The following is a 16,541-nucleotide window of genomic DNA, read 5'->3' on the forward strand; positions in this document are numbered from 1 at the left end:
AATTAGCTGCCTTGATCCACTAATGAAATGCTGTGCAATTGAAACTACCACCTCAACTTTCTAAGAGCTATGGACTAATGAAACTCCATTTCTGGAAGAGTAAGTTGTGATTGATTTGTTCTATTTAAAGTCATTTTCCTGCTAATTTTGATAATGACGACGATAAGGTTCAATGGTGATTAGATGAAAGTAACGAAGGGGCGAAAACAAACACATGCTGATACTCAAAATACAAACCCTCATAAATTATTACTTTGACAGTGGTTCCAGGCGCCAGGGGCTCGTTGCCCTGAAAGAATGAAGTTTCCAGGGTATGCTGCACAGGGTAGAGGTTGACATTCTACTGTGTTCGAAATGGTCACACCATACAACCCAAGTCATCTATGAAAAATAGATGAATTATTACTGGCACGGTGATCAACTTCGATTAATTCCTTGTGTCCTAAATCATTTTGTTACCTCAAAAAATATGTTCTTGTAACCCTACGTGTATTCCTTCTCCCGCATTAGTAACATGACAGATCAGAAAACGAATAGCAACTTAGCTAATAATCTCTTCAATTCTGAACAGATTTTTCAATCTTACTTGTTTATTACTTATGAGTGATATTTTGTCAAAATATCCTTTCATTAGCCTAGGAATACTTTCATGGACAATGAACAAAGAATTTGTTTTTTGTGTGTGCTTTAAATCATTCCTAATGAGACGTTCCAAACATTCAGTGGCGCCGATTAGGAGGACCGGGAAGTGAGGGATGCAGTTTCCCCGTCACATTTTGCCACTTTTTGCCTCCGCACTATGGCCTCTTTATGCTAAGCCTTTTCTACCAAGAGAAAGTATATTGTTCTTGCCCCTCAAATGTTGGCACCCAATCGTCGTTACTATACAAACATTCAGATAGATTTCTCAGTTGTACAAACCTTGTAAGCTAAGAAAAGTGACCCCCAAGGAGTAAGAAAACTCTTTCAGTCAAAAACTCATACGATGAAAATACTATGCTCAGGAACATGCATTTAAATTACGAGAAACTTCACGATTGTCTACCATCGCACTCTCTATCATTGTCGCCGAATACATAAAATCAAGTATGTGCCTTGTATTTTCAACACAAGCTTAAATCTAATTCGCATTTATTTCACTGTATTAACATGCATGAAAGAATGTGATTAGAATGTATGGCTAGGGTATGGCTGCGCATGGATAAACAATTCCTTGAAATAATTGTGTCCATCAGAGACAAAGCGAAAGGAAATGGAACAAGATGCGAGAATAGATTAGAAAAGAATAAAGAGGAATACAAGAAAAGGAAAGGGAAAAGAAGTAAGAGGAAAATCGGGAGTGTGAGAGAGAGGGGGATACATACGTCTTACATACACATATATACTAGAGCATTCCCTGACATTCGCTACAAGAATCGGGGGCAAGCGGCCCGGCGTCAGCGCTTGTCTTTTCCGGTGAACGGGTCCGCGACAGTCACACGCTACAATCTGTTTTTTCGCTCTCCCTGCCTTCGCTCTCTTTCCATTTCTGTTGACGTTGCAGACTGACGCCAGGATAATCCTCCCTCGGAAGTTGTGTTGTGTCCTGTCCGTGTGTTGAAGTTTGTGGCTTAATATGGCGCCACAAAAGTTTACATTATAACAAAGGATTTATCTTGTCGAGTTTTACTTCGGAAAGAGGAATTGTGGAGAAGTGCGACGAAGTTTTGCAACGAAATTTCCTGGTGTTCCCGTTCCGCATAGGACCACTATATTACACCTCGTAAAAAGTTTAGAGTAACAGGGTCAGTTCTGAATAAAAGTGGAAAGAAAAATGTGGAAATCTAAAAATAAAGTATACAAAGACAATCCGCACACCATCCGTGAGTTAAAAGAGAGTATTGTACGAGAAATCGGGAGAATTACAGTAGACGAACTTGCACGTGTAAATGCCAATTTCCTTCGTAGATGCCAGGAATGTGTTGCAGCAGAGGGACATCATTTTCAACACCTTCTGTAGTCAAGGTTAGTACACAATATGAAAACTGTAATTTTAATAGCAGACTCTAGCGACTGTTGCGGACCCCGTTCACCGGGAAAGACATGCGCTAATGCAGGGCCGCTTGCCGCCGAGTCTCGTAGCGAATGTCAGGGAATTCTCTGTGTATATATGGTCTTACATTTATACTGCCCACCCTAATTTATCAATAAGGAGCTTCTGCCCACCCGGTCGAAAATTTCTGGCGCCGCCCCTGATAATATGCGCACGGGGAACTTTATCTCACCATACGTTCTACAAAAAACCAATCAATTTTTCAATCAAGAAAAATGTAAGGCATTTCATCTCATGTTTCTCATTTTTTTTTCTTTTGTGGCTGAAGTCCCCCCTACCACAAAGTCCAAAAGAAGAGTTTGCTTAACATTCTTTAAACAATTCTCCAAAACAGTAGCTCTCTTTTTAATATCTGCGTGTATCTTCAATGTATGAAGAAAAGAAAAAATATCATATCTGCCGACATCCGTGGTGGAGTAGTTATCGCAGAGTTCTGCTACGACGCCAGGAATTCCGGATTCGAATCTCAGTTGGTGCATAAACGTTCTTTGTCTGTCTCATTATCAATTTAGCGAGTAGCCAAAATTTGCAGAAAAGCGAAGTAAAATAAACCAAATCAATCAGTCAATCATGTCTCCCTCCGTCCTCCTCCAAGAAAGATTGATTGAATTGTTTTATTTTACTTCGCTTTTTGTGTCACTTTCGGCTAATTTGCGAAGATGTGATGAAACTGATGAATGGACACTCACAACCATCCATGCCAAGGCCGGGATTCGAACCCAGGACTCCTAGCGTCTTAGCGCGAAGTGCTAACCATTCCGTCACGGGGGCCGGCTCCTCGAAAAAAGAATTCAAATACTACACTGATATTTTAATGTCGATATCAAAAAATGGAAATTTCTAGTACAACTGTGAGGGGAAGGGGAATACCTAAGTCTGTGTGGCATATTGGTATATACATTATATTACATATTTTCGATATTTTTTTTCACTCGAGGGGCCACAGAAAAGTGGGCACCGCCACTGCATAGAGTGAAGTGTTCTTTCAATAAAGACGAATCAATTTAGCTATTTCATGGAAGTGATAGTTTAGTAGAACGTGAATTTCAAGTTATATTATGATTTGACATAAATAAAGGCGAGACATGGCTAGATAAATGATGCTTTCCTGAAGCATAGCGAAAATTTGGCCTCAAAAAGCCAAGTTGGCAACAGTGCTTCTCTGTTCGTTATCAAGCAGACAATCCACATTAACAATGTTTATTCCTCCAAGTCCAAAAGTAAGAATGAAATCATTGTATCACCTTATTCGTGTTTAAAATATGGAATTTTTGAGGTTAAAGAAATAAACTGGAGGTATGTACAATATGTAAAAGTGCGATACTCTGAAAGTTGCGAAACTAGTAAACACGTCTGTTTCCCGCCCTTTTCGTCTGAGGAAATTGCATGTGTTAATCCGCGTACGCTTTTTCATTACAACACGTCATGATAAAATATATTGTTCTTGATAGCACTGTTTTAAACATAACATGATGTATTATACTTCAATTTCATCATTTTAAATCCTGAAGAAAATGCTAATTGTACAAGAAATGTACCTAACATTCAGTGAACTAACTTTACGAGCACAGTGTAATCATCGCAGTTGTGTGGTCCCTTTCCCGCCAAATCGTAGGTTGCGAGGCGGACCCAAGAGCTGGTTGATTCTTGTTGCTGTTTTATTAAGTTCGTACAGTAATTCACCATGGGTTTGCTGGATGAAGCGAATAGTGTTATTCAGCGACATCAAGAATTGTGTCATGATCTAAATATGGATAAAGATGCCGCAGATCAAGCTTGGCAAAGCTATGAAAAAATTCGACACAATTACATTCTAGAGGTAAGTGGCTACGAGTAGAAATTCTTTGATGGCTGAAGCTATGGGGTTTGTGTATCGATTGAGTGTTCCACTTACTAAGTGAGATATGATGATGCAAATTAGTGTAGCAGATACGATTGCTAAATAATCGACGATATTTATTCTGGTAGTTTTTAGCAAATACATTTGTTGGAAGGTTAATGATTTAAAATCCCAGTGTTGCATCAACCATGATAGGGTCATGTAATTATTAAAGCACAACTTCTCTTTTTTATCGACGCGCATTCCTGTTGGGTTTAATGTATAAAATATCCTATCGAAATGGAAATTGCCTTGCTGCTTCTTACATATTAAGCGAATCAAAATTTGAGCGAGGGTGTATGTATGTATATGATAAATCAGATATGTAATACAATATATGGTTTCGATAAACGAGTTACGAATGTTACGTATGTATGTTGTAGAAATATATGAAATATATATCTAGACGAACTTGCCTTTAACTTCAATCATATTTCATGTAAATTTTAAGCAAAGCTACACAGCCAGGAACAAACTGGGTCCGAAATTTTGGTCTATTTACAGTTTGTGAGCCCTATTTTTTCCAGAAATAACTGTATTGTAAAGACTAAAATTTACTTTTCATTCAAGATAGGAGAGGTATTCCAGCTTTATGTGTGACATTCACACGTAAAGTGTGAGCTTCTAGACGTGTAATAAGATTAAAATATTCGTAATGCACTGATTTCGTAAAATTACTACATATATATTGGTGTTTACTAACAAATTTTTAAAAAGCTTCAATATGATGACGTATCCTGGGTGCATGAAAACATTAATAAAAGTGTGTTAGGTGTGTGACACTTAAAAACAAAATTCCACTCCATTTGTGTAGGAAGCACTTCGACTACAGATGCTAATAGTTTCTGCTGATGAAGCTTGCAATTTATAAGTATTCACAAACATTTAAACCTTGGTGCATTGATAAAAGATGATAATAACTTTCAGATTGATTGATTTTGTTATGTGGAGTAGAACCACTTTGTGTGGAATTCCCCAGGAGGTGTTTTGTAGGAGTATATTCAGCAGTGTTGTTGGTATGTATAAATTGCTGATCATGATGATAAATAGTAGCTCAATCAAATCCTTTATAGCGTAGTCTGTTTCCAAACGAATTCCATTTCCAAAAATAGTGTGTAAGTACCCCAGTCTTTGACTATGAGCTGGTAGTCGACACTAATGTTAAATATCAAAAACCAAGACAATGCAATCAATCATTTTGGTAAGAGAAAAGTTTGTCATGGTCTTCCTATAATGCTCAGATGCAGTGTTCGCCCACCTCCGGATGATTTCTAGTGGTCTGACTTGTCGAAGTTTGGTGACCATGTTGAGATCTTGTCTTGTAACATCTCTGCTATTAGAAAACTAACTAATGTTGGACTAGCCAAATCTGTTTCTACAAGAGGAAATGATTACTGTACATCCAAGACAACTTTAACCCTCCATCTCTGAGATACATGTGACTAAATTTGTTTGTAGTGCTAATGCAATGTTTTTAAGGTGATTAGGGATCATTATATGTAGAATTAAAATAAGGCGAAAATAAAGGAGTAATTTTGAACTATAGGGGTGACACATATAAATCATTTATTTCACACTTTTTTACATTGCTAACGTACTATTCTGGAATGTGGAACATTTTTTTAGGTGAAATAATGAATTTCTAACGAAAATAATGTCTATTTCTTACATTTACGAGTACTTACTGTTACTTGTTATTTCGATTCTGTAACACACATTATGGCGATAGTGTACTGGTTCATCGCGCGTTGCGAGTGTTTTGTCGATTTATGCAGTGTTGCAACCTTGTTCACCGGAAAATGCCTACTTTCGTGCCAGTATTTGAAATTATGCTAATACCTCGCAAACCATTCACGTTAGCCCCACAAACCATTTTCCGTAAGGTTAGGTTAGGCAAGCATAGTTAAAAAAAATAATTAAAAATAAATGACACGTAATGTTATAGTGAAAACACGGCGAGTTTGAATCACTGACTACGAGGTTTACGTCATCTAACACACGGAACATTGTGCTCTCGAAACAGCATGTCGAACAGAGATTTTCTCAGAAAACAACATGCATTCACATTAAAATGGATGAAAACTACATTCACGAACTTCTACAATGCTACAGAAAATGATTTGCGTAAGTACTTTCTCCTGTAAAAAGTAAGAAATCCGTCACCCCTATAGTAAAGTGTTACCCAGCAGCCTTAAAGAATTTAACTCCAACAAGTGTGTAGATTAGACTTTGTTGAGGGTAATACAATTTTTTCTCTTCTACTACAGAATAAATAAGCTCGTTACAAAAGATTTGTATCCATCGTGGATGCAGCCATGCTTCTGTTCACCATTTTAAAGATTTATATTATGTTCAATATTGCCAGATGTCTTGTGAAAATTTGTGATGTATTATTTGTATTAGGAGTATTGCGGCTGTTCTGTGTTAGTGTATGAAAGCTGTTTTTTTACTTTCCCCTTAGTGTGTGTCCGTGTTGGCAAATATGGCAACCCTAGTAATAGCCAATAATTAATGTTATTATACAACGGTTCTTTTCTGTTTTTCTGTACAAGATTTCAAATCAATATATAGTTACAGACTATTAATACTTGTCAGTAGTGAGGTATAAGCTATGACTGAGCTTTATGTGAAATTAAATTAGATCCATCGTTCAGTCACATTTACCATACTGGGAAAAAACATCCTTCACCCACTCCCCCAATCCATATCATTCTTGGTTTTGAATCCGGGCTTTGACGTGGGTGTTCTTTGTGGATGTCCCTTCATCAATTTCATATCAGTACGGATTCTCATCATTCTGATTAACCAAAATTGGAAGAAAAGCAATACTTGATAACAAGGATCAAATCATGAATTATTGCTCTTACTGAATGGTTTGTTACATATTTTAATTTCCTAATATTGATTTTCTTGGGCATTTAACAATTTTTTTGAACTGAATAATAATACGTATTGTTCTTAAAAACAGTAACCTATTTACATTTTTTTAAAATGCTGTTTTTGGGATTTTTAATTTTTTTTATTCGTAATATAGTAGAGTTGTAAATAATACGAAAGCTCATACAAGGAACTTTAGAAAATGAAATCTCACACAAAGAACTTTAAAGTGAGCCCAACATGGACCTCGTAGCTCAGGTAGGTGCTGAAATATTTTTATTAATCGAAAACTGGATGTTTTTTTTAGTTTTCAAAGATCAATCCCAGCAATATGACATGTTCAAAAATTCAAAAAATGCAGTTTTTGTAGTGTATTGACATTTCATAAATCAAATGATCATGAATCTGAAGGCAGCGTTGAGATCCCTGGTAGATTTGCCATGAAATGAACTCCTTATCCTCCTGTGGACCTTGTGAAAAATTACTTCAGTCTGAACTGAGGCTAATTCAAGATACGTTTCCAGACAGTATATAATGTTTATACATGTGTATACATTTTTTTTATAAGCACACTTGTAAACATATTCTTTGGAAAATTCTGTTTCTATTTATCTTTGTTTTGTTATAGGGTGATCCCCTCCATTGGATTGCGTGTGCTTTGTACGTTGCATGCCGCAATACAACTGTTCCTACAGTAGGTGCAACAGATGCTAAGATAGAAGGTAATCGTGTCAGTTTGACAAGACTTTTGAGGTCCTGCAAGCTTAGGTAATTGTAATACATGTTTAATATCTTGTTGTCTAGCAGTAAATAAGGTGACTGCAGTGAAAAGAAATTGAATATTTAGACATTTACTTTTTTAGAAAGTAGGGCATGGAGATTACCCAAAGAAATTACAACAAAATTGAAGAATTTTGCTCTAAATTATCAGGTATTTATTGATATATCGGATCGGTAAAAAAATTGGTAATTTTACCGATATGCCTATATTGGCCGATACCGATAGAGTATCGAATAATCGGTCCCATCCCTAATTTGTAGCAACATCCACAAGTTGTTATCATGTTTCAGACCATAATGGTTTCATGACAAATTAATGATAGAAATTGTCAAATCAAGAAATCAGATTTGCCTTGATGACTACTGTGTTTTTATTTTGTAGTTTTTATCTTACCTTACCATGGTCTTTATATTTCAGCTTAATACAGTTTTTTAATAAAGTGAAGAAGTGGCTAGATATGGCTAATGTCTCTTCTGAATTACGAACCAAAATTGACTGTTTGGAGAGAAACTTTTCTGTTTCCATGGTTATTTTTAAGAAGTTTCAGCCAATTTTTAAGGACATGTTTCGAGATCCAGCAGATGATCCACCTCGACTGCCCAGATCTAGGAAGACAAGGTATTGTTTCATTAATTCCTCCATGCATATTGATATTTTTGCCTAGGGTATTTTTATGACCATAGAGTGACAAATAATTATGTTTTATGCATAAATGCCAAACATCATGTTTTTATGCAAAAAGAGTAAACTTCCATCCCTGAAACACAGTTATAAACTTTGATTTGAAGCATCTAAATGTGGAGAATATTTGAAAGTATGCCACAGAAGGGATGTGGTGTTTATATGCAATATAAACAAATCCAAATTCATAATAGTAGGATTTTTTTTCTCTCTTTCTGATTATGTTGTATTTACTTCCTACCTGTAGGCTAGAAAGTTACATTGTAAATGTAGGAATTGTAATATTGGTCAGGGTTTAGGTGTAATATTTACAATTTGCACAAGAGGTCAAGGAAGATGTTTGAAGATTGGAGAAACTGACATGCGCCTTTTAAACTCTCACAAAGTATAAATTTGTGAGTGTATATCTTGTAACATAGGCTGCACAAGGAACCAGGCCCAATTTCAGATTGTGTGATTCCAATATCGCCATTATGCACATGCATGGATCTAATTCTTTACATGTCTACAAGCTCATCTTTTGTGCAAAATGATTTTTTTCTGTTTCACTGCTATGTATATACATGAGTAGATTAGGTGCTCTTAGCATTATAACAGGGTGTCTACAACTTAAGAAATCACAGGTAGGTCAAGGATTTTTGCTATTTTTTACAGTATTGTGAATTTACATTGTTATATACCTGTTCTGGGATTTGATAAAATTGAATGTTCGGAAAATCTAAAATTGTATTGAGATTTGTTCACTTTGTTTCTTAAGAATTTTGTGGTCATTCACCATCCAGGATGAAGTCTGAAGCATTAATAATTATAATTAAAGCAAGTGTAAATCTCTTGTTAATTTTGGATTTGTTATTTTGGTAGACATGCTTATACATGCTTAGTGCTACTGTTTGTAAGCTTTGAATAGGTTGGGATTGTTTGCCTCAAAAACCTTGCTGCATATGTACATGCTAATTGACATCTTCAAGTACAGTCACTTGTGAAAACTCCTTTCACAGCATTAATCCCTGCAAAATAATACTGTCCGCTACTTACGAAGTACAAGTTAGTTTCTCCATATTCAAAATGTACAAACATCATATGTTCATTACTCTGAAATTTAGAAACTTTTAAAAGAGTAATTTAGATATTGTGCGGCTTATTGAACTGAATGTAGTGAACATTTTTTGCAAGTACGGCTTATCACTCTGTTCCTTCAGAAATTTGTGAAACCAGATGACTGCATTATGTTTTACAATAGACAAGGGAGTTCCATTTTTGTCATCGAAATTGTAACATTGTGATAATAAAGGAAGCAGACCTTATCACCAAGAATGGAGAAACTTATCCATAATCATTCTATACATTGTTATCTTATTTTTCTTTCTAGGCGAGCCCCATGTACACCTTCTGAAGTATTTGACTTCTGCTGGACACTGTTTGTGTGTGTAAAAGCTGCTTTCCCTGCCATAAGCGATGACCTTGTGAATTCATACCATTTGCTGTTGGCATGTTGTGATCTTATGTTTGGCAATGCACTTCTGGCAGATAGGAGGGATCTTTTAAATTTTAATTTCTCAGGTAAGTTTCTAACTTGGAAATGTATTCACTACACCCTCAAATCTCTACATTTGTTCATATATGCAGCATTGTGAAATGAGGCTAATAGGTAATTGTTCACACAATTAACCAATTATATATTGTCATTGTAATAACTAGAGTGCGGATCAATATGCACTAAAAAAGTGGAAAATATGCATGCATCTATGCACTAAAAACAAGTAAAATATGCACTCAAATATGCAAATTATGCACTAAAAGAAAAATATAGGCAAAAAAAATCCTCGAAATACATTTATTTTTTAAAGTACTACACACACATAGTGACCATTGAAGGTAAAGACGAAGTAACAACAGCTTCCATGTCAAGTAAGGTAGCAAAATCTTGTATTAAATTGAATTTACTATTTCCAGTTGTTAAACACAATATAACGAAAGTCGTTAAGTAGTTTTGAATTTATGTAAATTGCAGTCCACTACAACATATCTCTCTAAATTGGTTATAGTGAAATTTTTCCGTTTATCAGTTAGTATATCCTTGTATGAAGAAACGGTGCGCTCCACACTACAACTTGTCAGTGGACAATATTTCAATGCAGCTATGTTCTCTGGCGTGAGATCTTGTAATAGTTCTGTTGATTCACCTTGTTTCACTGTTTCAGTAAAACAATCTTCGATGATTCTTCCTTCGGAATCTTCACACGATGCAAACTACACTAATTCAACGGAGTACAGACTGTTTACGAGCAAAAATCTCCGTTGCCTTATATAGGCCAAGGAAGAAGGCCGGGGGAGGGGATGCACATGTTCTCTATGTCTTTGCCAGGTATGCGCGACGGAGGGGGGACCGTCTGCCCTGCAGCGCATAAACAGGGGTTTTCGAATACCTGTGCTTGAAAATTTTACTCTCGGAAACACTCCACAGATGAAACATAACCAAGTAAACAAATATATTTTTAAAAAACTATCAAATTAATGATTTTTTCATGTAATATACATTTATATGCGCTTACGCAGTAAATATGCGCGAACATCTTAAATATGCACTTTAAAACCCCCCTACTTCGGTTCGGAATGCTCTGAAACAACTTTAGAACCCGGTTGCATATTAATTAGAGGACCGGAATAAAATATGCAAAATCCGCACTCTAGTAATAACTGTGATTTAAAACTATACAACAGAAATATTTTTGAGGCATGTAAAAAGAATACAGTGGAACCTCGATTTCACGTTTCTCAGGGGACCGGGTTGAAAAAACTTAAAATAGGAAAATTTAAAATACCAGGTGTGCCGGTTAATAATTCTTCATTGATCCGAAAGAAGACAAGTGTATCTGGGGAGAAAGGTAACAAATGCTTTATTCAAAGTATGTGCCATCGCTAGCTATACATTGTGCCCATCTGTCCCATCAAATTGTGGATGCCCTTCCAGAAAAATCGTTCAAATTTTGAGGTGGTCCAGTCAGCAAGCCATTGTTCGACATCTTCATAATTGTTGAAGTGTTGCTGCAAAAGTGAGTGAGACATCGATGAAAACAAGTGGTAGTCCGAAGGTGCTATGTCTGGTGAGTGTGGTGGGGGAGCAAGAATGCAGAAATGGTGTGTGTGATGCCTTTCGCTGTGTGTGATGAGGCATTGTCATGCTGCAAAATCACTTTTCTGTGTCTTGTCGCCAAATGTGGTAAGTGGTAAGTGTAATAAAATTTTCAACTATTTTGCCTTTTCCCACATTTTAAGTTTTCTTGGCTTGCTCCCCTGTTGAGAAACTTAAATAGTTGAGGTTACACTGCAGATAAGACATCTTAAAACTACATGTTATTCTAGTAAAACTATAGAAGAAAAACAGAGAATTATGCAAATAATCATATCATTCTTCTCCACAAAGGTCTTCCAAGAAATTTCTTGCAACAAGACTATAAAATGGCTACGGACCCACCTTGCATTATAGACCAGCTCTGTGAAAAGCATGAGGGAATAAAATTAGAAGCCAAAGGAATCAAGGAATATTGCTGGAAGCCCCACATGAGAGAATTATTTGAGAAAAAGGTAAGTCTTTATTAATGTATTCCTATTGTTCATGATTGAGGGGCTATACGTGGTTTAAGTATTATGTGCGTGGAGTTTGTGTTTCACAATTTGATAGTTTTTTCCAATTAATTTCGAAGGCTGTCTGCCTTCATTCACTAAGGGTATGATGTCTGGAGCAGAGGTGGTGAAGTGCACTTCTTGTTAGTTCCCGGGCAGTGGTAATTGCATTTTCTCCTGTTTGGCTGCACTTATTTTTCCTGGCTTGTGTCATCTGCAGGTGTAGTTCCTGTTCTTTGCATGGGTGGGGGGAGTTTTGAAGGACGTGATGCCAAGTTGGGTGTTCCTGTTCATTGTCTAGTGCTGATTTCTGTTGGATTATGGCATGGGTTTCTTTTAAAGTGTTTTTTTTATGAGAGGGGCAGTTGGGTAAAGTATATGTGTGGAGGAGATGGAGTGGTTTGTGGTGTGGAAGTGCTGTGAAAGAGCTGATCCTGGTTTCTTTGTTGGCATATTTTGTGTGTTCATCGATCCGCTCTTGAACAGTGCAGATGGTTCTGTCGATGTACCTGTCTTGGCATTGGCATGTGGACTTGTAGATACCAGGGGATGCTATTTGAAATTCCAAATTTAGTGTAGGTATTCCTTTAAGTTGAATAAGTAATTTCTACACACTCTTTATTTTCCTGTAGTTTACGGTTATTACAAGCATAAGAAAACAGTTTTTTCTTTGTGACGTTTCAGGAGAACACACGCTCCTTTCATCAGACATTTATTTTCATTTTGACTAAAGATACAGTTATAACAATGGTTAGTAATTTTTAAACAAAAAGAATCTGTTATATAATGGATGTTGTCAATGTTACATTGTTGTAATATAGCAACTTAACTGTGAAAAAAGCAGTCTATTTTTTAAAATTATGAATCCCAAATATCATCAGGTAATTCAAATTCATCATTGTTTTCACAAAGTCTCTTGATGTTTTCTGTTACATTAAATTTTAAAGATGGTGGCTTACTCCATTTGTGAAAAAGAAAACTCCACACTGGATCTATGTTACCATTTTCATTATTTAATTTATTCCAGTGTTCTTCTGCAATGAACGAGGCTTCCCAGACATTCAACTCTGTTTTTCCCGTTAATCTTTTTAAAACCCTTCTCTTTTTAATCAAATGCTTCTCTTCGATGATATGAGTTGACAAACCTGTTCTTGGGTTTAGATTTATAATGTCCAAATCATGTTCGTGCCATCTTATTGCCATTTTCCTTGCTGTTTGTCCCACATAATCTTTTGAACATGAACAACTTATATTATATATTCCTGTGGTTTCCACATCTGGTAGCGAGTTTCTCATTTTGAATTCATTAAATGTACATTCCAAACTTCTTGGTGATTTAAAAACAATTTTGAAATTAAAACTTCTAAAAATTTTTGCAATTTTATGTGAGAATCCCTTGTGGAATGGAATGCACACAAATTTCTTTTCAACAGATTTTTCATCTTTGTCTGTATTTCTCTTTTTCTTTAGTTTTCTTGCAACTTGTTTTTTGATTTGGTTTATTCTGTTAGTGTGAAAGCCATTTTCTTTTGCTATATTAAAGAGCCTTTCTTCTTCATTTTTGATATCCTCATTATTAGAACATAGTCTTTGTGCTCTCAGGAAAAAATTTAAAAATATGTTATCCATTGTTATACGCGAATGTTCTGATTTGGCATGGATGTATTTTTCCCCCGCTAATTTTTTTCTATGGACTGATGTTTGAATTATTGAGTCAGTTGTCTTAATTTGCAGATCAAGGAAAGAAATTACATTGTTATTCATGGGTTCGCAAGTGAATTTTATGCGACGATGTGATTCATTTAACGATTTAAATACGTCCATGATGGTGTTCTCATTTTTAGCAATAATTAGCACATCATCTACATATCTGATGTAGAGTTTGATATCCGCACCTATCGCATTAACAATTGGAGATTCTATGTAATGAAGGAAAATGCTGGAGATGATTCCGGATACTGGGTTTCCCATTGATAGACCATTATTTTGCTGATAGATTTTGCCATCAAATATAAAGTAATTGTAATTTGCACATACAGTAAACCATCGAACCATTTCCCATGATTCTACTGGGTTAACCTTCATCTCAATAAGCCATCTGTGTAATGCATCTGTGGCACCTTCTATTGGGACACTAGGATATAAATTTTCTACATCAAAACTTGCAATACGATACTCACTATTCCAAACAATATTTTTTAGTTTCTGTTTCACTTCATATGCATTTTTAACACTGAATGGTGTTTGTTGTTTAATTATAGCAAGTCTTTCAACTAAATATTTGGATAGTTTGTATGCAGGATGTGTGAAAGTTGCAATGATGGGTCGTATTGGAGTTCCAGGTTTGTGAGTTTTTGGTAGTCCAAAGGCAATCGGCAGGGTTGAATTTTTGACAATGAGTTTTTTCTTCATTTCTCTTGGTATCGTGATACTGCTTTCAATTACTTTCTTTACCTCATTTATTATTTTAGTTATAGGGTTTCGAGAGGTTTCTGTGAAATTGTTTAATTTGAAACATTCTTCCATTTTTTCTTTATAGTCCTTAATTCGGATAAGGACAGGTTTATTTTCCTTGTCCGATTTTATTAAGAAAATGTTTTCTTATGCTTGTAATAACCGTAAACTACAGGAAAATAATTCTATCATGCAAGCAATGCGTACATACAAGAAAAACTATTACACACTCTTTTGTTGGTATTCTGACACATTTGTAAAGCGTGAGCAGATTCCACCTTGAACCAGTACTCACACTGATGCCAGCGAGTACTCTATATTTGCTTCAAAATTGTAGGAGTTGAAAGTTGTATTTGGAATATTAAGATTAATAATATGTTAAGGTGTATGTATTCTATTTCTATTATTGTTTTTTTTAAATTTTAATTTGTTATATCCTCTACATGTTTTATCGTGACAGTTATTCATAGATTTTTGATTAACAAAAGTCTCGGCTAACTGTGAATGACCCTTGTGCAGGGTGAGTCAGAAATATGGCTACATGTTTGAAGTAAATTAGGGATGGGCTGATATGAAATTTTGGCCGATACCGATAAAGTATCGATATAAAATTTACCGATACCATGTTCAGCACTATCTTGGCTAATGACGTAAGCTTGGGAGCGCAAGACTTATATGAGATGAAAAATGAAGTTTCAAGTTTAATATACCATTCACCATTTCCCTTTACACTGTACAGTAATGCACCATATTTATGAACGTGTATTCATATTTCTGAATCATCCTGTATATCATCTTAGTTGCATAAATAAAGTGTTGTGATTTTCTCGATTTTTCCTTCTGCCACTTCAAGAGAATTACCTGTATTACTTTGATGTTAGAGCTATTTCTAGCTCTCTGTCCAACATACATTTTAAATATGTTGCTGGTGGCACAGAACACCATGATCCCAAATCCAAGCCTTTGGGAATATCACAGTTTCATAAAATCTTGTGTTTCACATGTGTTTCCTACATTAAGTGACATGGGTATTTTGTACTAACTGATATTTTATTTTCTTTCTGTGCAGTTTTTAAAAGGTGACGGCATTAATTTTACTGGCCTTTTAGAGTTGGGATGTTTTGAATTTAACTTCAAAAGCATCAAGAAAACCTATGAAGAATATGTTTTAAATGTTGGTGACTTCGATGAAACGATCTTTTTAGGTAAGTGATGAAATGCCAATATACTAGCATAGCACACTGTCAGTTGGATTTTGTCCACCATTACATTTCCAGGGTTTGTATATTTTGTAGGACCCTCAAAAATTCATTACAACACTTTCGCTGTGTCTAGTTATCATAAAGATTATGTAAATAAAATTGAAGATTTCATTTATTTTGCACTAGTACTGTATAAGAAATGGATTTTGTTATTAACCCAAATTACAATATGCTTGTGGCCAGCTCGTTCTGGACGAAAACATCACACATGGCAGCAATTAATCATGTCATGTTTTGAAAACTACAGATTATAATTCAGTTCTGCCTTTTTTGTTCATTGACATACATATGAAGGTATGACATACTGGAATGACAAAATATACACTGCTTACAAAAAGTTTGGAATATTGTCACGTGATAGACATGGCCATGGAATGCAACAATGCATGGTATCTGTGTGGTGAACGTTCTCGTCTTTTTACCAACATTTCCCATGGTGCCTATCACCTATTGCATAATATAATAATATTCCAAACTTTTTGTGAGGAGTGTATATTTATTCTTACTATTTTAAACATATGCATTTTGAATATTTTTTTCCCGCGAAAAATTATGCAACTTATGTGTGGGTATTACGCTTCTAAAAAAGAATGTTCATGTGAAGCAATTAGAGATCCAGCAGGAATCGTTAATTTTCAAAATTACCCAAGGATTATAATTTTCTAACATTTTGCATATTTTCAATTTTTTTTTAAATTTGGTGATGGGGATTATATGTGGACACTCACATATATAACCAATTACAATAGTAATATAATTAAGCCTAGTTTCCATATTAAAAACACTAAATTTGCTGACCAAGGCAGATTTATTAAGAAATAAAAACACTTAACAAGTAACGTTTCAACCCTGTAACTAAACTAAAATGACGAAATACAGATACAGAAAGAT

At 35.3% G+C, this 16,541-nt stretch overlaps 1 protein-coding gene across 1 annotated transcript in view; it reads left to right on the forward strand.

Annotated features, from left to right (window-relative positions):
• Window positions 1–3,706: 3,706 nt before the first annotated feature.
• LOC146001460 (retinoblastoma-like protein 1) overlaps window positions 3,707–16,541 on the forward strand; it is a 50,346-nt gene continuing 37,511 nt past the window's right edge. The window contains exons 1-6 of the mRNA XM_083138785.1: window positions 3,707–3,911; window positions 7,477–7,616; window positions 8,047–8,247; window positions 9,680–9,870; window positions 11,735–11,895; window positions 15,458–15,593. Of these exons, the coding sequence (XP_082994911.1) occupies window positions 3,777–3,911; window positions 7,477–7,616; window positions 8,047–8,247; window positions 9,680–9,870; window positions 11,735–11,895; window positions 15,458–15,593 (964 nt within the window). The 5' untranslated portion in view covers window positions 3,707–3,776. The remainder of the gene's footprint in view (window positions 3,912–7,476; window positions 7,617–8,046; window positions 8,248–9,679; window positions 9,871–11,734; window positions 11,896–15,457; window positions 15,594–16,541) is intronic.

Source organism: Lepisma saccharinum, chromosome 17 (assembly GCF_977018435.1).
Source record: "Lepisma saccharinum chromosome 17, izLepSacc3.1, whole genome shotgun sequence".
In the NCBI taxonomy this organism is placed as follows: Eukaryota; Metazoa; Arthropoda; class Insecta; order Zygentoma; family Lepismatidae; genus Lepisma; species Lepisma saccharinum.